At 41.8% G+C, this 27,116-nt stretch overlaps 1 protein-coding gene across 1 annotated transcript in view; it reads right to left on the bottom strand.

The window, feature by feature from the left end:
- Window positions 1–27,116, bottom strand: part of TNKS2 (tankyrase 2) — a gene marked incomplete in the record, with an annotated part of 278,608 nt that overhangs the window by 24,101 nt on the left and 227,391 nt on the right. The window contains 3 exon segments of the mRNA XM_078772377.1: window positions 12,434–12,622; window positions 12,842–12,951; window positions 13,048–13,267. Of these exon segments, the coding sequence (XP_078628503.1) occupies window positions 12,434–12,622; window positions 12,842–12,951; window positions 13,048–13,267 (519 nt within the window).

The following is a 27,116-nucleotide window of genomic DNA, read 5'->3' on the forward strand; positions in this document are numbered from 1 at the left end:
AATAAATAAATAAATAAGTAAATAAATAAATAAAGTGCTCTCATGTAAACTCATATCTTTGTCTGACATGAGACTGATGCACAAGCTCCACCATTAACTTTAGACCAATATAAAAAAGTAACAAAATAAATCAACTTAAGAAAAAAAAATCAGATCTTTGCTTGAAATTTAAGGCAATGTTTGTACAGCTTCGACTGCACAGACTTTTGTGCCATTCTCTCAATGACACTGCTTTGACGAGTGAGCTCCACAAATATCAAGAGTTTGGTGTCTTGCATTTGTTGACTATTAATCTCCCCACAGATGTGCCAGCCTCAAAATTAGGATAATACAATAAAACTAATAATACTGAATACTGATAAAACAATAAAACTGATAAGATAATCACTTCAGAATCATTGGAATCTCCTGCGATGAAGCCAACTCGGAGGGCCTTTCACTCACTCACCGCAGGCAGGTTGGTGGTCTTTCTGTCTTCTACCAACTCCTCTCCGGCCTTGCTCCCCCAGCTCTCTCTGTGCTCTGTACCCCTAATATTCCTACAGGTCGCACAAGATCTGCCAGCAACCCCCTCATGGTTAAACTGCCAAAATCTAGGCTCTCTGCTCACGTTCACTCTTTCATTCCCCTTTTCTCCCGCCTCTGGAACAAACTCCCTCACTCCCTTCAATCCCACTCCTCCCTCCAGGTCTTTAAAACAGCTGTTCACCACCATCTCTTATCTTCCCCCATCCAAAACCTTGATCTTTTCTACCCCCGCTAATTCACCCCAGATACACTTTTTTTGAAATTCCAACTTCTTTCCTGGAAGTCCTTGCAGTGTTGATGTGTTTTATACCTCTCCCACCTCCCCCCAAGCCCTCCCCCTCCCACATTTCTCTCGATGTCCTTGCTCTCAAATGTTGTGTTTGTGTCCTTCCATCTCTCTCCCCATCTTGTGTTCCGCTCCCCTTATTTTGTGTTTTATGTGTCGATTGCCTTTTTGTGTGACTAATGTTAGCTCGTTCACGAGCATCGATCTTGTATACAAAAAAACTAATTCCATTAAAGTACCAAGTGAGAAAAAAGAAAGTACAGTTTGGCTGGCACATGCACACGCATGCTCAGAATGACAGCTCAGAAACCTTTATTATTACAATCACACTATGCACTATTTATGCTCATCACCAAATTTTGCAAAACAAATTAAAACTAGAACGGCATTCAGTAGAGAGCATACCTCCACCAGGTGAACAGTTTACGTTTTGTATCCCAGAGTAGACCAGAAAATCACAATACAGAATCACATTTAATCAAAATCATCCATCCACAACTTTGAGATATCCTGCGTGGTATAGTCTTTGGCGCCATCTCCCAAAGGTGAAGAATGACTTAAAATATTCTACGAGCCGGATCCAGATCTGGATCTTCACCAAAATTGAATCAATTCGTCCTTGCCACACACAAAATGTCCACCAAGTTTCGTCCAAATCTGTCTATAACTCTGAGATATACTGCTATATGTTGGTTTTAGCCACATCACTCAATGGTGAAGAATCACATTAAAAAAAAAAAATTCTCATATCCAAATCCATATTCAGATATTCACAAAAATCTAATCGATTAGTCCTCGTCACACACACAACCTCTCCACCAAGTTTCATCCAAATCCGTCGACAACCTTTTGAGATATCCTGCTATGTATGTATCGTTTTTGGCAGTGAGTCAGGTGGGTCGACAACCGTTGACTACCTGCTGATGCGTAGGCGAGATAGGGGGCACCTCCGGGACACAAAGGTGATCCCGGGGGAGGAGGCTGTGTCACAGCACCACTTGGTTGTCTGCGACATAAGGGTGAAAGGTGCGAGGAGAGCTCGGCGGGTGAAGTACCAACCGAGAATGAAGGTGTGGAGGTTGAAAGAGGTGACAGTGAGGGAGGCATTAAAAGAGAGGCTGAGTATGGTGGAGGATGATGTGGTTGAACTTGAAAGTGGTTGGATGTCAATGAAAGATAGTCTGTTGGGAGCCGTTGGTGAGGTATGTGGATGGACAAAAGGACCACCGAGGCACTCGGAAACATGGTGGTGGGATGATGAAGTTGGAAAGAGGCTTGACGAGAAGAGGAAGAAGTTCAAGGAGTGGCAGAAGGCAAAGGGTATGGGGGCAGAAAAGGCAGAGCATGAAAGTTATAAGACAGCCAAGAAGGCTGCAAAGAAAGAGGTAGCAAAGGCGCAGGAGGAATGTAGGAAAATGTTCGGAGAACGCTTGGATTTGGAAGAGGGTCAGAGAGCGGTATTCAGGATTGCAAAGCAGATAGCGAAAGAGGTGTGCTGTGATGGGGGTGGGTGAGTTGCTTGAAGGATGAAGTGGGACAAATCGTTGTGGACCCAGATGGAATTATAGGAAGATGGAAGAGATATATGGAAATACTGTTTAATGCAGAGAATGAATGGGATGGCAACATAGAGAGTAACCCAGTTTTAGGACCGGCAGAGAAGATAACCGAGAAGGAAGTTGAGGAAGCGATAAAAGCAATGAAGAGTAGAAAAGCAGGAAGGCCGACGGGAGTTGTGGGAGATATGTTGAAGGCAGCGGGAAATTGGGGTGTGAAGAGAATGACAGAGATCTGCAATCTGGTGGTGAAAAAAGGCCGCATTCCAGTGGCTTGGGAACTGAGTACCCTCGTCCCTCCATACAATGGGGAAAGGTGACCCTCTGGACTGTGGCTCGTATCGAGCGATAAAGTTATTGGAGCATGGAATGAAGGTATTGGAAAGGGTGTTGGAGAGGAGGATAAGGAAGAAAGTGAAGATTGACGAAATGCAGTTTGGATTTATGCCAGGAAGAGGAACGACAGACGTGCTTTTTATTGTGAGGCAGTTGCAGGAGAAGTACATGGAGAAGAGGAAGAAGTTGTTTCTTGGGTTTGTTGATCTGGAGAAAGCATTCGATAGGGTTCCACGTGAAGTAGTGACATGGGCATTGAGGAAGTCAGGAGTGGAGGAATGGTTGATCAGAGTACTGATGGCAATGTACAAAAGAGCGCGCACAGCTGTAAGGACGAAGGATGGGAACAGTGGTTAGTTTGAGGTGAAGGTGGGAGTGCATCAGGGGTAGGTAATAAGTCCACTACTATTTGTAGCTGTGATGGAGGTGCTGGCTCGGAATGTAAAGGAGGGTTTACCATGGGAGTTGTTGTATGCAGATGATCTGGTGTTGATTGCAGAAAGTATGGATGGACTGAAGGAGAAGATGAACAAGTGGAAGGAATGCATTGAGACAAAAGGTCTGAAGGTGAATATCGGAAAAACGAAGGTGATGGCAAGTGGTAAAGCATGTGGTGAAGTGGAAAGAACTGGGAAGTGGCCGTGTGCTGTGTGCAGGAAGGATGTCGGAGTGAATTCCATTCAATGTACAATGTGCGCTGAGTGGGTTCATCAAAAATGTAGTGGTTTGAGAGTGTCATTAACCAGTGTGACAGCTACATTCAAATGTAAGGTGTGCACAGAGGGAGCTGCAGATGGAGGAAATGTTGAGTTGGATCTTGGAGACGGCATGAAGCTGGAAGGTGTGAAAACATTTTGTTACCTAGGAGACATGCTGAATGGAGAAGGTGGATCAGACTCGGCAACGGTTGCTGGAGTGAGATGTGCATGGAAGAAGTTTCGGGAACTGAGTAGCATGCTGACGAGGAGGGGAGTGTCGTTGAAGCTGAAGGGAAAGGGAAAGGTGTATGCTGCATGTGTGAGAAGTGTTATGATTTATGGGAGCGAGACATGGGTAATGAACGTAGAGCAGCAACGAAGGCTGGAAAGGGTGGAAATGCGAATGATTCGGTGTATGTGTGGAGTATCGTTGAGAGAGAGGAGGACAAATGATGAATTGCGAAAGATGATGGGAATAGAGCCTGTGATGGATGCTGTGAAGAGAAACAGTTTGAGATGGTTTGGTCATGTGTTGAGGAAGGATGAAAGTGACTGGTTGAGAAGAGTGATGAAAATGAATGTAGAAGGAAGAAGAGGACGGGGAAGACTGAGAAAGAGTTGGCTAAAGATGGTCGAAGAAGAAATGCGGGCAAGGGGGTTAACAAGGGGAGATGCAGAAAATAGGGCAAAATGGAGAAGATTGTCATGGGGACCGCAAGGCTAACCCCTGCTCTTGCAGGGAAAATGGCCTTAAAATGCCTGTTGTATGTATCGTTTTTGGCCCCATCTCCCAATGGTGAAGAATCACTTTAAAATTCTACTAGCCGGATCAAAATCCGGATCTTCAACAAAGTTTAATAATGTCTTCCTTGTCACATACCAAACCTCTCTGCGTATGTCACTTCCTCTCTGCCAAATTTCGTCCGAATCCGTCCACAACATTTTGAGATATTTTGTTCACAAACGGACAGACCAATAGAAAGGGGTGAAACCATAACCTCCATCCACCTTTGGTGGTGGAGGTAACAAATAAAAAACAAATAAAAACAAAACTATACCTCACAATGATAAGGTGTAATTTTGTAGAAACAAAGCCAACATTCTCCAGCTCCAAAGTTAAATAACCATAAAGCACCCGACTAATTTATGCTGCAAATTGTGGCCAAGGGCATTTCATCCTGATCTTCAAGGCAATTGTACAGTACCGGATCATGCGGCATAAACTTGAAGCAGATTCTCCTCCGTACTTTACCCCTGGCTAAATGTTTCATCTTCTGAATGGTGAAATGGTGTATTGGCACTTTGGGCTCTATAATGTACAAGGATATAAATTATCTAATTTTAGATTTATAGCTGATTTAAGGCATGCATGGTATAAACGACGAAAAAAAGTTGCATACTTTTCTGCAATTACTTTCAAACACGTTCACCATTGCAAATTTCAATTGAATAGCTAGTGTGGAAGCTTGTAATTGGAATGTCCCATTCTGGTCACATTAGGGTGAGGGAGAGGGCAAGAGAGGAAGTGAGGCACAATTTTAAGCACCGATAATATTCTGTCGAAAGCTTATTCAAATTTAGGCTTATTCAAATTCAAATTAAAAAACAAATGTACAGGTTATTGGAAGAGCAGGTTGATATAGTACTAAATGGTATGGAGGCAGATGGACATAGTCGTGGCCAAAAATATGGGCACCATAGCACGTTTTTCAAATAATGAACCATTTCTTCCAGAAAATTGATGAAATAAAAAAATCTTTTGGTATCCACACATGTATTTCTTTGGTTTGCAGAGGAACAAAACAAAAAAAGGTGAAAAAATTACTAAATCTTAGCCTATTTCACACAGAAATCCTAAAATGGCCCAGATAATATTATTGGCACCTTTTAGAAGTTGTTTAAAATAATTCGATTTCAAGCAGGTGTTTCTCCTTTACTTTGGAATTGAACTCACCTGTGGTGAGTTGCAGGTATATGCAATATAAAAATCACTCATTCAACCAGTTTGAATGGAAAAAAGGAGTCATTCTACTGTTTTGTGTCACTGTGTGTACCGCAATGAGAACGGAGAAAATAAAGAAAACCAGAGAATTGTCTGAGGTCAGACACAAGATTGTAGCCAAGCATGGACAATATCAATACTACAAGTCCATCTCCAGAGACCTTGATGTACCTGTGTCCACCGTACGCAATGTTATCAGGAAGTTTAAGGCCCATGGCATGGCAGCCAACCTCCCTGGACGTGGCTGCAAGAGAAAACTTGATCGAAGATTGCAGCGAAGGATTGTTCGAATGGTGGAGAAAGCATCTCGATCAACTGCCAAACAGATTCAAGCTGACCTTCACACACAAGGTACGACAGTTTCAACTCGCACCATCCATCTCCAACTCGATGAAAGGGGGTTCTATGGTAGGAGACCCAGGAGAATCCCACTGCTGAGAGAGAGACAAAGGAAAGCCCGACTGGATTTTCCATAACACACCTGAACAAGTCAAAATCATTCTGGGAGAATGTCCTGTCGACAGATGAGACCAAATTAGAGCTTTTTGTGAAGCAATTCATCTCTATGTTTACAGAAAACAAAATGAAGCCTTCAAAGAAAATAACACCTTCCCTGCAGTCAAACATGGAGGTTCAGTGATGTTTTGGGGTTGCTGTGCTGCCTCTGACACTGGGTGCCTTGAATGTGTGCATGGCATCATGAAATCACGAGATCATCAAGGCATTTTGGAGTGCAATGTTCAACCCAGTGTCAGAAATCTGGGTCTCTGTCAAAGGTCATGGGTCTTGCAGCAGGACAATGACCCCAAACACACTTCAAAAAGCACCCAAGAATGGTCCAAACCAAAACGCTGGACTGTTCAGAAGTGGCCAGCAATGAGTCCAGTTCTAAATACCATTGAACACCTGTGGTGAGATCTGTAAACAGCAGTTGGGAGAAGGCACCCTTCAAATATGGGAGAACTGGAGAAGTTTGCACAAGAGTGGGCCAAACTGCCAGTAGAGAGGTGTAGGAAGCTCATTCATGGCTATAGGAAGTGCATGACTGCAGTTATTTAGTCCAAAGGTTGTGCTACCAAATATTAAGTCAAAGGTGTCAATAATTTTGGCAATGCCATTTCTTTTTATTTTCTGATTTAAAAGGATATATTAAGTTTTGAATAAAAAAAAACAAAGGTTCTGTAATATTAACAGTGAAATAAAGAATTGTGGACACCAAATACTTTTGTCAATTTCAACTTGTTGTTCGAGAAAATTGCGAGTTATTTGAAAAAAGTGCAAGGGTGCCAATATTTTTGGCCACGACTGTACACAAGAAGAAAAGGAGAAATAACAAAAACGAGTAAACATGACCCCAAGTGGAACAGAATGCGGAAGAATCGGCATACATAGAAGTGATTGTAGTGACTTGATTTCGACACTTTTGAGCATGAGCAAACCTTTCCAGTCCATACATCACATGACTGTCTCATAGTCAGTGCTTATTGGCTCCACTTCACAACCAATGAGAGAGTTCCTTCTTTGGTGATCTAGCAGAGAGAAGCTCCTAGACTTTGGTGGCATTTTGATACCTTGGCAGGCTCAACAGGATTTCTTCCAAATTCTACATATCTTTGAGTTGTTCTTATGAAGAGAGCAATGCTGGGACTTAATTTGCTTGGTTTAACATTCCGTTCTACATATGACCGAACTACATTTTTGCCGAGTTCTTGTTTTCTCAAACACTCGGCCGTTCTGGTTTGACATTTTCCTGTCTTTTGGCATCGAGGATACTCTGACAAGAACCATTACTTTGATTTATTTTTGCCGACTGCTTTCGGCGACCTGGACATCATATTTGCACATAGAGTTCCTTTTTCACCATCGCGGCACAGATGGGACTCCACACATTGAAGTACCACAGTTGGATATAAGCAGCTCAGTGCTCCTCTGCATCCTTGGGGGAGATCTTTGACTATCGGCTATCTGCACTTAATAATTGGCGCGAGTTGGAATTTTTGTGCCTGGATTGTTATATCACAGTATACTGTTGTTGTTCTCCTCCTCTTCCCTTTATAAGGAGTGATGTCCAATGGCACCAAGCCCCTGCCTGCCTTGACCACGATACTCCTCCACTCCCCTCTGTCCTCCAACTACCCCCACCTTACTGAAATCCCTCTTCACACAATCCTCCCATCTCATTTACAGTCTACCCCTTTTCCTACTACCTTGTTCCCTCAACCTATCCGCTCTTTTTGCCATTCTCGCTTCCCCCATCTGCACCAAATGTGCAACCCATCTCAGCCGGTATTTCACCAATCTCCCCGTAAAGCTCATCTGCACACCAATCTCCTCCCTCAGTTCATCTATTCTCCCTTTATCTTCCCTCTTCACTCCCACAATCCTGATCCAGTTGTTCTCGCAAACCTGCAGCCTCTGTTGTTGTCTCTCTGTTATGTCAATGCCACCGTCCCCAAACCTTAAAGATAGGCCAGTGTTACTCAAGACATCAGAACCTTTACTCTCGATCTCCTTGAAATCTTTGTGTGCCATTACATCCTCCACCACCCTCCACGCATTCGCACCCCCGGAATCCTCCTCCGCACTTGTGCCTGTGACTTACCAACCCCATTCACTCTTCCACCAAAACACTCAAACTTATTTCCTTGTGTGACCTTCCCCATTAACCTGATATTCATTTATTTTCTCGACTGCTCAACCCACATCACCTGCTTCTTCTCCATGCTCATTTTCAGCCCATGTTTCTCAAATGCCTCCTTCCTCTACTCCAGAACTTCCTGTATCTCCCACCCAATCTCCATCACAACAGCGTGATCGTCTGCATACAATAACTCCCCAGAATACCCCTCATGAATACGGAGTAAAACAATTCGCATAATCTCATTCCTACAAGATCCTAGATGAGAGCATGAGGTAGTGATGGGCAGTAAATTTGAAAGACTGAAGGGAGGACAAGACACTGGGCACAGGGAGACTATTCCACAATCGGAAGAATAAGAGGAAGAATGATTGCAGGTGGGCAACCAGTTCAGAATTTCAATATGTGAACAGATGGGCATTTTTAGAGGAACATGTGTGACCTGGGGTGGCTTGGGAAGGCAGAGGGAAAGAAGAGCAAGGCCAGATGTAAGCTTGTATAAAATAGAGAGTCCACCAACTTGTCGCCGGTGGGAGAGTGACGGTGCTTGGGAATCTGGCTCCTTACCCAGATATACCAATCGTACACAAGAGAAGGGCTTTTTGACTGCCTTAAGAGGAGCAAAGTGAGGAGACCAGCATCAAGTGTGAAGCCATACTCCATTAAGATGAGTGATGTGCTTCACCATGATGAGTTCCATGCATCTCTGGAATGCCTTAGCTTTAAGGAGAAGACGAACGGTGACTTGTCTTTGATGCAAACCTGATGCTGTGATTCTCTCGAGAAAAGTTATGAAAGGTTATGGTGAAATAGTGAGGCCAATACGTTCCAGGGACTGTGCCTAGAAGTGTATTGGACAGTTTAATTGCCGATCTTGTGGAGTGTGTGTAAGAGCATGTGACTTGCCAGCATTAAATGCCATTTTCCAAGTAGTTGAGCAGCCACCTATTTGTCCAGGTCTAATGAAGGGGATTCAACAGCAGCCAACCTTTCTTCACATGTGTGATGTAGCGTTCTGCACATGATGGAGTAATCGTCACAACAGTAAAGTTGGTTTTCAAGAGAATTGGATAGATCAACGATATAGATCAAGAAAAATACATGTCTAAGACGTTACTTCGTGGAACCCCAATTTGAAGGTAAATACAATGGAAAAGGACAATCAAGAGCTAACCGCTGTTTTGGCTCAGAGGAAATCAGACAACTAATTGAGTAGGGGGATCTGAAGCCAAAATTAAAACATATAAATCACCAATGCGGAATGTCAGACGGTATCAAAGGCTTGAGAGACATCCAAAGATATGGTCCTAACCTCTTGCATGTGGTGATTTTAGGAGTCCATCTGCTGCAGTATCACAATGCGTGACATATCCCAGATGAAAGCCACATCAGAAGCCACAACACAAGAAATTACCAAGCTAGAGAAGAGATGGTGTCTGAAGTTGGCTGCCATGATGGACTCCATTACTTTGCCTATGATGGGCAGAAGGCTGATCGTCTGTAGTTGAAGGGATCTGTTTTTGACCTTTCTTAGATAGGAATGATGCTTGCAACTTACCAAGTAGGAAATTGCCCATCCAAAAAGTACCTGTGAAAGAAAGAGGAGTGGGTACGATAGGACTGAAGTACACTCCTTGAGGATTAGAGGACTTCTGTCATAAGGACCAGTTGTGGAAGAGGTGTCGTATATGCACACAAACAGGGGTTCTCAACCTATTCATACAACATCAAAAACCACATGTGTGGCCATCCAACTTAAGAGGGCTGCACACATTCCACGTATATAAAGCTTCAATTCTCTCCTCAATAATTAACAAATACGGTACTTTGCCTTACATTGTACAACCTTTACTTAGTGTCCCCAGATTTACCCAGATACTTTAAATGAAACACTGATTTGTTTCAAAATGCCTTTTATGTTATGTTTCTTAAACACAGCAATAACAAGACGTCAAATAAAATAAAATGATTTTCCCATCACTTTACAATGGCAAACAACTTTCCATTATCCATGCTTCAAATGTCCTTCCTGCAAATTATCTTTTGGATCCCATAGATTGCAATTCTGGAGATTCCAAAGTCTCTCTTTCTCTGACCATCAAAATGTGGATCCATTTTCACTTTCTTCTTTGACCAAAAGATTGCAATGCCTTTCGTTTCTCAAAAGTTACGTTGCTATCCCAACAAAGGCAACAACAGGAAGCCGTTGCACACTATTTCTAATGAAAAGTTGCGAGTGCAAGTGGATCTAATATTCGCTAGTCCACAGGTCGAGAAGAATCAGACACGTGCGTGAAATTGTTACACAGACTTATTTCCTGGGACAGCTGGAAGAGGTTTTGCACCAAATATTAAAACGCCGATTATATCATCTACAAATAAGAGGAATTATTTCATTTATTTAAATTATTGGAATTATTTATTCAAACATGCATTAATAATTACTTTAAGCAAGATTAAAACAAGTTTGAGATATAAGGCTACTTTCAAGCCTTACTGGCACCTTCTCTTGGATGCCAGCAATCCATTTCTTGCAAAATACTTCGTCAAATTGGCGAATATATTTCCCTTTCATTACCCTTTCATTATCCCTGGTGTTGGGCTAGCGGCTAGGGTGCCGGCTTAGGATCCTAGGATCCTGGGTTCGAATCCCGGTCGATCGCTGAATTAACACCAGGGGGGTTGACTCAGCCTGTCATCCTTCCGAGGTCGGCTAATTGAGTACCAGTTCACTGGTAATTCCCTGTTTGTCGTTAAAGGCGGCAAAAAGGGTTGGCGTCAGGAAGGGCATCCAGCCGTAAAACATTGCTTCAAAAAGGGGACCAAAAAACAACAACAACCACGGTTCCCGAAAAAGGCCAACCCCCGCTAGCGGGGAAAAATGGCCTCTAAAGGTGGTTATTATTTTATATATATACCCCATGTGCGCGATGGGCAAAGCGGGGTGAAGCAATTCGTTCACACTTGCCTGTCTGTCTGCAGATGTCAGTCTGTGATGGAGGAATAACTTAATTTCAATTGAATGTTATATTTTCAATATGATAGAAAATAAATGGGAACACGAGCCTGCAGTTTAACAAATCGGAACATCAACTTGCAGGTTAGCAGTACTTTGACTGAATTTAGCAAATTGTATGGAATCTCATCCCTGATCGCACGTGCGCAGAGAGGAGTAAAAAAAACAAAAAAACATTTTGTGTCTGCCTGTCTGGCAGTCAAAAATTGAAAATCATCCCAAACAAAAACTTTCTGGTTTGAGGTACATCATAAAGGACACAGACTACAAGCACAAATAACTAATTTGTTAAATAAGGCGGAGCAAAAGATGGTGCATCAATGGCGGCAACCTTCCGGGGAAAACTTTTTTTCCACCCACTTCCCCCCTCAACAGTCAAACCTTTTTTAAATTTCAATTGAATTATATACTTGAGCAGTGGCATAATGAATCACCTTCTTGTCACTTCCAAAAACGCCCAGTTTAGCAGTACTTAGACAAAATATTACACCATCTCAAACAATCATATATGCCATCTGCATTGCATGCTTTGGGGAATATCGAGATTCAGACAAAATTACAACTCGGAGGAAATATAGATGGTGCTTAGAAACACAAAGTGAGAGCTTAAAAGATCCTTCCCATGTCTTTTATCTTAAGATCGCATGGGGTAAGGTGTTCGATGAACTCTCTAGTTGCTTAAGTTGTTGTACCTTCTTTTTTTTTCTCTAAGAGCGAGGCTCATGTGAGAGAAAGGTTGAATTAACAGTAGGGTAGCAGCACAACAATTGTGTACTATACACACTTACATAGAAAATACCCCTGAATACCCTCAGCTAGAAAATATTTTAAATGCCTAAAACCTTCGTGGGTACCACCAAGTATAACCACCAAATATAAACTCATTCCATCCAGCGGTTTAGTCGTGCACACGAATCAAACAAACGCACAAACACACAAGCAGATTTATACATAGTACGAATATGAAAATTGCATTAAATGTCAGATCTGATAATTCTGCATTGTCTTTTCTTATCATTCCAAAATGTTTCGTTTTGGAACGTGTTTTGTTAAGAGCAAATTAGGGTTATTTTGGACAATTAAAATATTTCATTTTCATTCAATTACAAGTAGAACAGAGAAACTGCTTGAAAAAAGAAATGATCCCCTATCTATCTCAAGCAGGATATCATTCGTAAACACAAATTAATCACAACTCATATTAGTTTATCAGCTTTCACCTTTCCTTCACAGGAAGCTTTTCAGAGACAGTGGCATCTTACTCTCACAAGTCGGCACTTGCCAAGACGGGACAAATTCTGTTGCAGACAAATCCAAAACTCCACTCTACCCAGAACAAAAAGCCATTGATTGCTCAAAACCCAGGCTCGCACCGTGGCAAGATCCAGCGGAGTCTGTCCTTCCTGGTTCTTCATGCTAGGATCGGCACCGTGGGCCAGGAGGAGGGCACAGAGCTGCGTCCGGCCCTTCTGTGCGGCTTCGTGAAGAGGTGTGAAGGCCCACTTGTCGGTGGCATTAACACAGGCACTGTATTTTATGAGCAGGGCAGCAATGTCAACGTGCTGTGAGGGTGGAGATGGTGGATGAAATTCGGTGAAATCAAACAAGATACTCACGGTTAGCAAGAACGTGATTTCTGGAAACATTTACTTTCTCATTTAACAAAAAAAAACCAAAAAAAAAACCTAGGCCTTGTAACCTTCCTCAAGAGCAGTGGCCTCTCTGTGATCAAAGGCCCTCAAAGAGCACAGGATCATGCTTAATACCAGCGCATCACATACCCCATAAGAAGCAGCATTATGCAAGGGAATGAGGCCGCCTTTATCTTGTGCATTCACATCTGCCCCGTGTTCCAAAAGGTATTCGGCAACTTCTAAGTTATTGTATCCAGCTGCAAGGCAAGTAAGAAGAGCACAAGGTTATGACATTTATTTCATCAAGATGTTTTTTTTTTTTTTCATGTATAATCAGAGTAGTGACTACATGCCAGCGAGGTGCAGGGGGGTAGAGTTGCGTCCTTGTGAGTCACGGCAGTTCACGTTCTCAGGCGAACAAAGCTTCTGTACACGTGCCAAGCAACCTTTCTTAGCTGCATCGAGGAGTGCTGCATCGCCTCGTAGCAGGTCCTGAATGTCTGTGTCACCCTCCTTCACAAGGTCGAGTGGAATATTCCCATCGCGGTTCTTCTTGCTGGGATCCGCACCATGCTGGAGACAAAGAAATGCAATCCTGTCAGTGTCACATAGGTTACTAAAAGGAGAAGCATACATCCGCCCATGTGCGCCCATCATGCTTCATTATAAAAAGTTCCTGTTGTCGTAGAATAATAAAAATGGTAACGTTGGAAAGCGAATAATCGTTTTACTCGGAACTAAAATTAGTGATGGTTTAATAATAAGGCAGATAGTTTTAAAAACCTGTGTTTCCAGGATTGCAGAAGAAGAAGCGGGACCGCGAGCTTTAATGTAGTAATTCCAACAGTAACATTTATTATTCTACAACCGCAGGAACATTTTAGAAGGACATGGAAGGAGTACAAAAAAAAACAAAAAAAAAACAACATATATATATATATATAGTAATGCATCTCAAAGCAATATAAAAATATATAATACAAGGAAAGAACACTAGCAACAACCACAGCCACCACGACAGCAGCAACAACAATGTGTTGGAAAAGCAACTTTTTATTCATGGGTTTCACTCCATTTTACATCCTCAATGAGATTCACAGATAGAAATGCAATGCATTTGTGAAGTAAAACATGCTGTCTTTTGATTAAACCCATCAGTGAAGCGATCAGTACGCACGCCTAGCATACACTGTCTGCACATACATATGAGCAATCATCATGAGAAAGCAAACTGGAGATAACGAAGTTACTTCCGTGAACTGAAATGCACTCTGCTAGATTAAAAGCTGCAAAGAATACCAATACCGGCTTGGAAGTCGCGTTGAGAATTTCTGATGAAAATAAATTCTATAAAGTCGGAAGGCCAGCAAATGCTATTCTGTGTTTTAAGCTGCATAAAGCATTAACCTGACATTGGAATGTATTTAAAGATAAAAGAAAAGTTTGAAAAATTAGAAATTTTTACCTCTCCCACCAAAGGTGGATGGAGGTTATGTTTTCACCCCTGTCTGGCTGTTTGTTACTTGCCGGAAAAAATTCCAGCAAGTATGTTGGTTGGTTGGTTTGTCTGTCTGTCTGTCTGTCTGTCTGTTTGTTTGTGTGCAGTACTACGTCTACATCGTTGCACATAGCATCGCCATACTTTTCACACATATTTGCCTTGCCCTGGAATAGACTGTGCCCAATTTTTAACTCTCTAGGCCCAAGGTCAAGCTCAAGGTCACCCAAAATGTGAAATCAGGGGGGTCAAGTTTTCATTTAAAATATATTTCAAACCACTATAACTCTAAAAGTACAAGAGATATGCATACACTTACTGTTACTGACATATAGGAAGTCACATACGACATTTCATTTGGCACCATGACCTTTGACCTTGAGTGACCTTGAAAGGTCAAACTCAAGGTCAAAAATTGTTTTTTTTACTAATAACTGTCAAACATTATCTGATTCCCTTCTAACCAACACCCCTGAAAAAAAAGTACATTACGGCAAGTCCTCGGTCTCTGACCGATTTTTAGTTTGTCTGTCTGTCCGTTTGTGAACAAGATATCTCAAAAAGTTGTGGACAGATTCGGACGAAATCGGGCAGAGATGTAGCGTATGTGACAAGGACGAAATGATTCGTTTTTGGTGAAGATCCGGATTCGGCTCCGGCTACTAGAATTTTAAAAGTGATTCTTCAATTTGGAGATGGAGCCAAAAACGACACATAGCAGGATATCTCAAAAAGTTGTGGACGGATGTGGACAAAACTTGGTGGAGAGGTTGTGTGTGTGACAAGGACTAATCGGTTCAATTTTGGTGAAGATCTAAATATGGATTTGGATATGACAATTATTCAATTTTAAAAGTGATTCTTCACCATTGGGAGATATGGCCAAAAACTATACATAGCAGGATATCTCAAAAAGTTATGGTTGGATTTGGACGAAACTTGTTGGACAGGTTGTGTGTGTGACAAAGAAGAACCGATTCAATTTTGGTGAAGATCTGGATCCGGATCCAGCTAGTAGAATTTTTAAAACCGATTCTTCACCATTGAGTGATATGGCCAACAAGGTGGAGGTATGCTCTCTACTGAGTGCCGTTCTAGTTTTATTTTGTGGGAGGTAGGGAGTTAGGAAGAGGGAGGGAGGTGGAGAACAAGCCTTCATTGATGACCATAAGAACACAAACAATTTGAAGGTTATTTGACATGAGCAGATAGATGGACATAAGCTGCTAAGAGACCCTCAAGCGTATGCTTATTTTTGGTGTTCAAAATTTTAAAAAAGCTTAAAGGACAAATCATAAAATAAATTTAACGATATTAATTCTCAATGTTGCAACAAACAATGACATTTGTGACAAAACAATTTACTGGTGACAATGAAAATAATTTCATCCAAATTTTTTTTTTTTTGGAACAACAAAAAGTCATCGTTAATACTCAACATGACTCAAAAATATTATTTGGAGGTGTAATTCCCAGTTGCCTGCAAAAAATAAATTTCTAAATAAAAAAAGATGCAGAATGGCTGACAGTCCAAAATAGTAAAGGAACAAGGTAATAATTATTACATCATGGCAAAATTCATTTGCATTTCTATACAAGGACACCTACACAAGCAGCAGCACTAAGTGAGGCATTATGGAAGCACAAAAGACAATGACAACATCAAATCACAGTAGTAGACAAAAGTAAAAGGTTTTGAATCCAATCAAAAACGATTAATTGCAAGCTAAAAAACAAATATTTATTAAGAAGAGAAATAAATGATTCGAACCATGCTGCATTTATCCATCAAAAATGCCAATAGGAGAAGCTACATTCAATTATTTAGGTAGTATGTTGTGGAGAGCAACCGCCCAGGGTATTACTACTGTTTGGACTGAGGAGCGTTAAAGTGGTGCACGGAATAATCTTACACTCTCCGTGTCAGGATTGCTGGTCTTACTTTCTGTCTCACTCAAACTCTCGCTATGGGGCTAGCTTCAACCTCTCTTTCTTCCAAAGAAACATCACACACTTTTAATCATACGCTTTCCTTACTCATTTTCACTCCTCACCTTTACATTTTCTTTCTTTTATTTATCTTTCCTCACATTTATCAATGCAGTTATTTTATTTAAGGCCTGGCCTCGATGAGGACTATTTCTTCAGTGAATGGAGCCTTCAACATGAAAAAAATTTCAAACTGATAGCAATATGGTTTTTAGAGATCTCCCAACATTAAAAGCCAAGACTGTCAGTAAGAAATCTGATCCATGAATTATTATCAGTGAGACCCAGATCCATGATCCAGCCTCAGTGGTGTAATGGTTAGAGCGTCGGCTCAGTCCTGGAGGTCGGCGTTTCAAACCTCAGCCGAGTCATACCAAAGACGACAAATGGTACGTGCTGCTTCCTTGCTTGACGCTCAGCATTTAAAAGGATGGAGCATGGGCAAACAACCATGGGTCGATAATAAATAGCAGAGGCTTTGCTGGTCCGAAGGCCACCTCCTGCTTGGAAGTTCCTTGAGAGGGAACTCGGATTACGATTACAGTTTTCTGATGACCGTGAGCATGTCACAAATCCTTGCTGACATCCAGCAGACAACAAACCTTTTTGCACAGGAAACAGAGATTTGGGGTGATCATCAGTTTGAAGAGAGGTATTATGCTTCAACAAAGACCAGGATTTGCGTACTCTCCACCCGCCCGTCACAGTAGTAGACAAAACTCAAACAAGTACAGTGAACAAGTTATGTTACCTTGAGAGCGCTTTATCTCAGAATGATAGCATTGACAAAGATCTATGCAAAGGTGGATAGGGTAACAAGTTTATGGAATGGGAATATAATCAGCTTCCGGACAAAGCTAAATGTTTATCATGCATGTCATCCTCACAGTCCTCATAATTAATAAATGTCGGCATCACCGCCTTACTACTGCATATGGTTGTATCAGAGTTTCACTTTGTACGGTCTCCAGATTAGGCATCTGGACTAATTGCACACTCAAAATCTTCACATGATCACTCATATCAAAAGGAAAGAGAATTTCCCTGATATTTGCAAGAGGCCTAGCAGTAAAGTATTCCTCATCAAGGGTAATTTGGTCCACAAGTCTGACACCAGGATCCTGAAATCTATATTTTGTCAGTTGAGGGGGAGGATTGGGGAAGGAATTCACATAGTGGCCCAAAGAAGTGCGACAAAGACTCGCTTAAAGCAAATTTCAAATGTGATTATAGACATTTCCATATGGGAAAGAATTACCCTGAACAAGAAACTAAGGAAAAAAAAAAAAAAAGAAGCTTGCTGGAAAGCAGTTGAAAAGTTTGAGTGGTGGCATATCCAATTGGCTAAAGAGCAGAGACAGAGAAGGAAGGGCACTGTGGAAAAAAATGGGTTCTGGTTAAAACGGACATTTGTAGTCGCTCCTGCACTTCCTACAAAATCGGTCTCGGTCATGAAAGCCGCCACCGGTTGGGATCTGTCAAACTGACGGCTCATCCCATCGTCCATCACCCTAATTTTATTTTTCCTGTTGCGATTCTTTGTTTGCTTGTACACAAATTCCAGCCTTCACATTTGACCCAAAAATGGCTTCGTAGAAGCTCATTTTTCTCAATCTCTTCCCTCCAGGATTTAAACTCTGTTTCCCACTGCCAACCTCATGTTTTCTCACATTTATACCTCTGAACTGTATTCCATTTGCTTTTACTATTCACCTCTTACCCTTGTGCTGAGACACATGTATGTTCTTGTCCTACTATTTTTCCTTTGGCACATTTTGTTTATTGACCTGCTTGTTGCCCCTATTACAGTGTCACAAGACCTCAACACCTGTATAAAAAGAGGAAAATGCATGCCCTTGGAAAACAGCTGCACCAAAAAGCACCTGATTAACTTTTCATTCCTTTAACTCGACACCAGTTCAGCCAGCATATTCTCTTCTGCCCAAACCACAGGCACCTCTTCAATCTCACAAGAACACCAATATGGGGGCTTCGATATATCTGTCATTCCTCGTTTTTACACGGTGCTGGGAACATGATAAGGGCTGGTAATGTGTTGTTCTGATAAAGTATATGAAATTTTGTCACAAGGACAAGGACAAAGGCACAAGCAGTCCCGATGCTTAAATAAATCGAGTTGTATTCTTCAGGGGAGAATGCAAACATTATTAAGAATGAGGAACATTGTTGAACTCAGAAAATAACCAATGCGCTGTAAGGTCCCGAGTCAATTTATACACTACCGGTCAAAAGTTTTAGAACACCTCAATTTTTCCAGTTTTTATTGAAATTTACGCAGTTTAATGTCCAGTGAATAACCTGAAATGGTACAAAGGTAAGCAGAAAACGGCTCGAGGTTAAAAAAAAGTTTAGGTTAGCAAAAACGGGAAAATAATGTAAATTGCACAGTTATATTGTAAAAAAAGGCCTTCTTCAGGGAACAAGTAATGGGTTAACAACTTAGATGTTCTGCAGCAATGTAAGTAATTTAAGCTTTGAAAGTTGATGCAAGTAATTCCTACAGGTGTCCCAACCTCTGCTGATCACTTGATTACAAACCCCCTGTCTGCATAAAAGCAGTATTGGAACAGACTGTTATTACACCCTCTGAAGCATTATTTGGACAATATTGCACTGCAGGAAGTAGTATATTGGAAACTGGAGGAAACTCTGACAGGAAGAGGTCTGGCAGACCTAAAGCCACAACAGAATCAGAAGACAAGTTTCTGAGAGTCATCAGCTTGCGTGATAGACGGCTCACAGGACAACAGCTTCAAGCACAGCTTAACACTGGTGGAAGTAAACAAGTCTCAGTTTCAACTGTGAAGAGAAGACTTCGAGCTGCAGGTTTGACAGGTCGAGTGGCAGTAAGAAAGCCATTGCTAAGATGGCAAAATAAGAAAAAGAGGCTTGCCTGGGCCATGAAGCACCGCCAGTGGACTACTGAAGACTGGGAGAATGTCTTATGGACCGATGAATCAAATTTTGAAATCTTTCGTTCATCACGCAGGGTTTTTGTATGCCGTCGAGTAGGCGAAAGGATGGTTCCTCAGAGTGTGACACCAACTGTCAAACATGGAGGAGGAAGCATGAGGGTCTGGGGCTCTTTTGCTGGATCCAGAGTCAGCGACTTGCACAGAGTGACTGGCACCCTGAACCAAAAGGGCTACCACAGTATTTTGCAGCGCCATGCAATACCTTCTGGTATACGCCTAGTTGGTCAGGGGTTCATCCTACAGCAAGATAATGACCGTAAACACACCTCCAGGCTATATCAAAACTACCTTCGAGGAAAAGAACAAGATGGTAGGCTTCAAATCATGGAATGGCCAGCACAGTCTCCAGACTTAAACCCCATCGAGCTGGTTTGGGATGAACTGGACAGAAGGGTGAAAGCAAAGCAACCTACAAGTGTAACACATTTGTGGGAACTTCTGCAACAGTGTTGGGAAGAACTTCCCAAACAATATTTGATTTCCATTGTAGAAAGAATGCCACGAGTGTGTTCGGCGGTTATATCTGCAAAAGGTGGCTACTTTGCTGAGTCTAAAATGAAAATGAAATGTTGTTAAACAAAATAATTCTATGATTTTTTTTTATATCTCCAATTGTTTATTTGTTCTATGCTTAATTTCAGAGTACATTGAGACATTAAATTGCGTAAATTTCAATAAAAACTGGAAAAATTGAGGTGTTCTAAAACTTTTGACCGGTAGTGTATTATTAGCCAAAACCTCTCTCGTGTCGTTCCATTTGGAAGTAATGCCTCATGGAACATACACTAATCAGCAGGGAATGGTCAGCCAGCTGTTCTGTATATTCACACTTGCTTTTGGACATGAAAAATCCCATGGACATTTTTGAAAAAGAGTACATCTCATGCCAGTAAACAAACTACACGTCAAATCCACCTGTGCATATATGGCCACTATGGCTTGGGAGCACTGGATAAGCTCCTGAAGCATGATTTAAAGTACATGGTAAGATCATTTAGAGAAGTAATAAGCTTTCCTTCCATCAGACCAAATTCATAATTTGATTCCAATCTGACATGCTTTCAACAAATACTAATGTGCTTACAAACCATGTGACACTTCGCTCACATTTATGCAGTTGCGAATGCAGCAGCCAACAAAAACCGAGCCTCCCATGCTTAGCAATCCTGTGACTCTTTCAGCAAATTGATCCCTATTCCAGGTTTCTAAATGGAAGAGTCAAAAGTTTAAAATACCGTGGGACCCCACTATTCACAGGGGATGCGTTCCTGGAAAATCCGCGAATTGCGAAATCGCGAATAGCGGGGCATTGTTTCAATGGAAAAAGGGGGGATAGGTTCTCGAGTCATGAGAATCCACGAATAGAGGACCAAACTGCAAATGGTGAGGCAAAATCCGTGAATGGTGAGGCAAAATCCGTGAATGGTGAGGCAAAATCCGCAAACGGTGAGGCAAAATCCACGAATGGCGAGGTAAAAATCCACTAATGGCGAGGCAAAATCCACGAATGGCGAGGCAAAATCCACGAATGGTGAGGCAAAATCCAGAGAATATCGACGATAATTCACGAAGGTCGATGAAAGTCTCGCAAATGGTGAGGCAAATCCCACAAATGTCGACGATAATCTGCGAAGGTTTTATAGTTACCGTATGTCAAGCTAATGGCTCACAGGGAGAAAAAAAAATTTGCACCCCTGAAAAACCGCGAATTCGCAGAGCACGGCCGTGAATGGGACGGGGGGGGGGGGGGGGGGAGGGTGCGGGGGGGGGGGGGGGGGGAGAACCAGGATTTCGTGGAACACGGCTGCAGATATTTTTTAAAAAACGCGAATTCGCTGGACACTTTTCCGCGAATAGAGAAACAGGTCGCATTTTATCACCCACAAGTACGCAGAATCCGCGAATAGCAGGATCCGACTCTCGTGATTAAATAGGTGTGGGGAAAAGAGGGATAGGGCTGGGGGTGGAGAGGGGGGGGGGGGGTCAAAATATATTAGTCCGAGTCATTATTTTAACAAAACATCAACATATCGTTCTTCATGAAATGTATTTGCAGAGCACTTTGATAATGAAACAAACAAAGCACGAGTATTTTGATAAAGCTTGGTCACTAAAACATTTTGGTCATTTGGACAAAGCAAGTGTCGTGGTGCAGTCCGAGAGCAATTTGACAGCAATATATTCAATCAGAGCAAGATGAAGAATAACTTCACATACAAGAAGTATTAAGGATGCAAACAGCAAGATAAATAAAGGAAAGACAACACTGTCCTTCAAATCTTCAAATCAGTGCCATTTTGACCGCACATGGACAAGACGACTGGAGGAACTGGAAAAGCTTCTGGGTAATTGACTGATTCAGAAGAGTGAAGAAAATGATGTATTTGAACACTCCTTACCAAGCTTAATAACATAATCTCTCTTCAAAACAAAAGGCAGCATGTTGATGAATCTAACGTTCAAATTTTTCATAAAGGCTGAACAAAGTTTTAAATCTAAATGTGAAATCAGCAATTGCACAAGATACATAGAGTGTATGATTTATTAGAGAATTGTCCATTTTCATTTCTAGGGAGGAAAAAGGCTGGTAGAATAGCCTAAGCCTTAAAGGTGTGCACTCTCTCCTTTAAGCTGTCCTGCCTGGGTTCGAATCTCGATCAAGCTATAAATTGCCACGCTGGTGTTTCGTGCAGGGAGATGCATCAATGTTTTTTTTGTTTTTTTTTGTATACAGAGTCGAGGCTCGTGAAAGAGCTAACATTTATCAAACAAACAAATCAAACCAAACAAGTAAACAAAGTATATAAAAATGGGAGCGGTCGACAAGATGGGGAGAGAAGGGGAGGAAGCACACAAACACATTTGAGGGCAGGGACATCGGGAGATGTGTGGGAGGCAGAGGGCCTGGGGGGAGGCAGGATAGGTATAAAATGCAAGGACACCAAGGACTTCCAGGAAAGAAGACAAAAGTCACCTCAAAAAAGTGGATTTGGGGTGAAATTAGTGGGGGTAGAAAAGATCAAGGTTTTGGATTGGGGAAGATAAGAGATGGTGGTGAACAGCTGTTTTAAAGACCTGGAGGGAGGAGTGGGATTGAAGGGAGTGTGGGAGTTTGTTCCAGAGGCGGGAGAAAAGAGGAATGAAGGAGTGAAGGTGAGCAGAGAGCCGAGATTTCGGCAGTTTAACCATCAGAGGCTTGCTGGCAGATCTTGTGCGACCTGTAGGAATATTTGGGGGACAGAGCACAGAGAGAGCTGGGGGAGCAAGGCCGGAGAGGAGTCGGTAGAAGACAGAAAGACCACCTACCTGCCTGCGGTGAGTGAGTGAAAGGCCCTCAGAGATAGCTTCATCGCGGGAGATTCCAATGATTCTGAAAGCTTTGGTTTCAACAGCGTGAAGCCGAGCTAGGTGTGAGGCAGGAGCACCAGCCCATAGGGGAGAACAGTATTCCATTGAGCTGCGGATGAAAGCCTTGTATGTGGTGAGGAGCTCAGGTGTGCCTAGGAAGGACTTCACACGACGGAGGATGCCCAGTCGGCGACTGGCTTTGCAGGCCAGCTTGGAAATGTGGTTTTCCCAAGAAAGATCATGGCAGATAGTGAGACCCAAAAGCTTGAGCGACAGAACTTCTTGGAGAGGATTGTTGAGAAAGTAGATGGGACTCTTATACTCTTTGTTTGTGTTTTTTCTATTAATTTGGACATTAAGGTCCGCTGAATGAGAGGTCTGCTCTGCCGGAAACCATGCGAAAAAAATTTGTGCCCATTTTTGTATATGCGCCCTTTATTTTTTGACCGAAAAATGTGAAATACGTTTTTTTTACTTAAAATCCTCAGTGGGTTGTGTAGGGTGTTTCCCACACATACACTTTACTTGGGCGGGAGCTGTGGCTGAAGAAGATGGATATCTACCTTCCTGCTCATGCAATCGCCGAAGCCCTGGCAGTGAAGTATGATGTTGAAGCTGCAGATCTTACATCCATGCTCCTCAGCACCTACATACTGACTGGATGTGACACTGTGAGCTATCTCTACAGAAGAGCAAAAAGGCGTGCCTACAAATCTGCCGTTGATCACCTGGCAGACCTTCTGCCCCTGTGCAGATACGGTGACTCTGAAGAAAGCCTGGATGTTCAGGAAGATGTTGTGACAGCAGCTAGGCGATACATGGTGTCACTGTGTGAGAGGAGTGACTTCGGTGGTAATTTGGATGCACTGCGAGCCCATCTCTTTGGTAACATCAAAGGAGACATGCGTTGCCTTCCACCTACCGAAGATGCCTTCCAGTTACACCTTCGCCGAGCCCTGCATCATTTGGCTGTGTGCAAGCGAGCACACATGTTTCAGCCAACCTACCCTGCTGCCACTGACTTTGGCAGAGAGCTTGTCAATGGTAAGTTGGTGGTAACCATGATGCTGAAGGAGGCAAAACCTGCAGAATTCAAACACACCAAATACTGTCACTGCAAGAAAAGCATGTGTGCCTGAGGATGCTCCTGTGCGAGAGCCAATGTGAAGTGTGTCATCGCATGTCTCTGCACCGGGGACCCCAACAAATGTTCAAGGATTGAACTCACACTCGAAGACGGTGACATGCATTACACATTATAAGTTATTTTGTTCAGTACAGTTAATTTCATGTGATATTACAGACGTTGTTGCCAGTAATTTTTTATTTTGTTATGTTCAATTATTTTGTTCAGTTAAAGTTTAATTTCATTTTTTCTACATACTGGTCACTAATCTATCCAAATTCAGCTGCGTAACGATCATTGTTTTGTTGGCTTGTCATCCTGTGTACATTTTGTTAAAAAATCATTTTGCTGTTTTGTATTTCTTGTGTTACAAGTATTTTCTTTGGGGGCACAGGGTTCTGTTGGAATTAAAAAGATGCCTTGGCCAGGATGTTTAATAAAATGGACATAAACTACCATGATGCTAAATATACGGTATGTCTCTAGGATTTTTTAGCATAAGGGTAATAAAAATCACCACAGATCCATTGATTTTGGTTTGATTTTCAGAATGTTTACTGTGGAATGACTATAATGTTTGGTGAAAAGAATGACACATTGGCTGATGTCATAACTCAGGGCATAGTTGATCACTAATGAAGTAAATGTGAAAATAATGAAAAAATGCAAAAATAAATAAATTGGGGAGCGCTTTTGCATAAAAATGATTCTAAATCATTTGGAAAGGTTTTGTTAGTGTATTTCTCAACTTGATGTTGTCAACACGTGTTCTGTGTATCTGGGATGCATTTATTGACAGCCTACACAACCCACTGAGGATTTTAAGAAAACAAACATCTTTCACATTTTTCGGTCAAAAAATAAAGTCTGCATATACAAAAATGGGCACAAATTTTTTTCGCAAGGTTTCCGGCAGAGCAGACCTCTCATTCAGCGGACCTTAATGTCCAAGTTAATAGAAAAAACACAAACAAAAAGTATAGCATGCCATGTCAGGTCCAACCCATTTTATTGAGCTTTTGAGCCTGTGGATCCGAGACTAACAGGTTTTTCAAAGGAAGTACAATGTACATGAAGTGCCCATTATCCTGAAAAACATGATGAAGTTTTACCATTTAATATCACAATGACTTACTGAAAAGCTGCTTGCAGACAGGAATAAATGGAGAAATCAAAATGGCTATTCCACAACACAATCACATCATGACTAAGTCACGCATGCTAGCAGGCAGAGAAATGCACAGGCTCAATAAATCAATTCAATTACAACATTGCCAGTGGCAAGCATGCTGGATTAACCTCTTACACTTGAATGACTTTGAATAGCCACACAAGGGGGCAGTGATACATCTTTCTACAAGAAGTGTGTGTATATATGTGCTGTATGTGTGTATGAATATCGGTGCCCAGCTGATGATACGTGCAGTTGGGAAACCAGTCAATTGCTTGCAGGTTAACGTTCTTACTTTAGTTAAGGGAACTACGTTTTGACGTTTGCAATTTAAATGAGGTTGAATAAGGGATGTTGTGAAATTAACATCACTTACAGCAATCCTTGAAATTATAAGTTTAGGAACAACCAATAGTGTACAGTTAATTAAGTGTGTGTGTGTGCGTGTGTGTGTGTGTGTGTGTGTGTGTGTGCGTGTCCATGTCTGTTTGAGTTGGTGTACGTACATGTGTGTGAGAGTTTGTGTGCATTGCATGTGTGTGAGAGTTTGTGTGCATGTATGTGTGTGTTTCTGTACATGTGTGTGAGTTGGTGTACATGCATGTGTGAGAGTTGGTGTACATGCATGTGTAAAAGTTTGTGAACATGCATGTGTGAGTTTGCGTACATGCATGTGTGAGTTTGCGTACATGCATGTGTGAGTTTGTGTACATGCATGTGTGAGTTTGTGTACATGCATGTGTGAGTTTGTGTACATGCATGTGTGAGTTTGTATACATGCATGTGTGAGTTTGTGTACATGCATGTGTGAGTTTGTGTACATGCATGTGTGAGTTTGTGTACATGTATGTGTGAGTTTGTGTACATGTATGTGTGAGTTTGTGTACATGTATGTGTGAGTTTGTGTACATGTATGTGTGAGTTTGTGTACCTGTGTATGCAAGATTGTGTGCATGTGTGTGAGTTTGTGTACATGTGTATGCAAGATTGTGTGCATGTGTTTGTGTGCATATATTTGTGTGCATGTGTGCATGTTTTTGATAGGTGATAAAAGTCCTATGCTTCCAAAATGGGAATAGTTGCACAATTATTTATGGCTGTTTACAATGCAGCCATTTATTATTGTACTTGCCACAAACAGAAAAAAAAAAAAAAAAAATTAAATTAGAAGATCAGAGCCCCTGGTCTCCTGTGGAACATCCTACTATTAACAATCTTCATTAGCAAATTAGGCCCTGGCTGGAAGCCGAGAAAAACAATAATGAAAAAGACCAGAATATAAATTAATGTAGAAATAAGAACCAGTCCAGCCAATATTTTTAACTATGGTTATGTCATCACCCGATTAGCCACTTGCAATTCAGCAGCAAAGTAATTTTTGCAGGAAACCAAGCATGTCAAAACATGCGTGCAGTGCAGGGCAGGGCAGGCTCTATTTTTTACCAGAAGAAAATGAAACAAAAGTGCAGACTCCCAAGAAATATTGGCTTGATTTATTTAAATATGGCAAGCTGAAGACCTCACTAATCATTGTGAGATATTAATGTTACATCGACTACGACAGAGTTCAGAAATTTTAACTGAACATCCAGAACAAATTTATTTACTTCCAGGAGACAGAGCGTCGGTGCTGCCGAAGCAGTTTCTTGGCATGGTTTGTCTGGGTGGTTTGCTATTGCATTTGCAGCAGTACTTATGGTAGGAGTTTGTAATTTGCTCATGATGCTGGCGATAGATCGCCTACTCTTCACGAAGGACACCATGGAATCTAACGACCACCAACAACTGTCGGCAGACAAGATGCACCTTTATCGTCTATCCGAGGGATGGTGCACACATTGATGAATCACCCTGTCAGTGAAACACCGGGATGAACGTTTATAGCTGAGTCGGAAATCAAACCCAGGCTAAACGGACGGCTCGGAGGCGAGTGTGTACCTCAATGACATCCTGCCAGCCTCTAGCAAAGCATAGATACTAGATTAGCCATTTTCCTGCAATGAAAATCCCCTATTTGAATAAGGAAACTGATGGAATCAAAAAGGGGCTTGTATATTTACCATGCAAAATTTTAAGCACAGCCCAGTATTTAATCTAAGAATGACACCGTGAACAAAAGGATATGGAGCTTGAACCATTGGCCTGTTGAAATGCTTGGAGATACCTTTTGGTCAAAAAATGGGTATCCCATCTGCCTGTTGGTGAACATTAAAGATCACATTGTTTCCTTCGTGAGGAGTAAGCAAACTATCACCAGCACCATGAACAAATTCCAAATTCCTACCCTGACTTAC

This window comes from Myxine glutinosa, chromosome 2, assembly GCF_964187855.1.
Source record: "Myxine glutinosa chromosome 2, kmMyxGlut1.1, whole genome shotgun sequence".
Taxonomy (NCBI): domain Eukaryota; kingdom Metazoa; phylum Chordata; class Myxini; order Myxiniformes; family Myxinidae; genus Myxine; species Myxine glutinosa.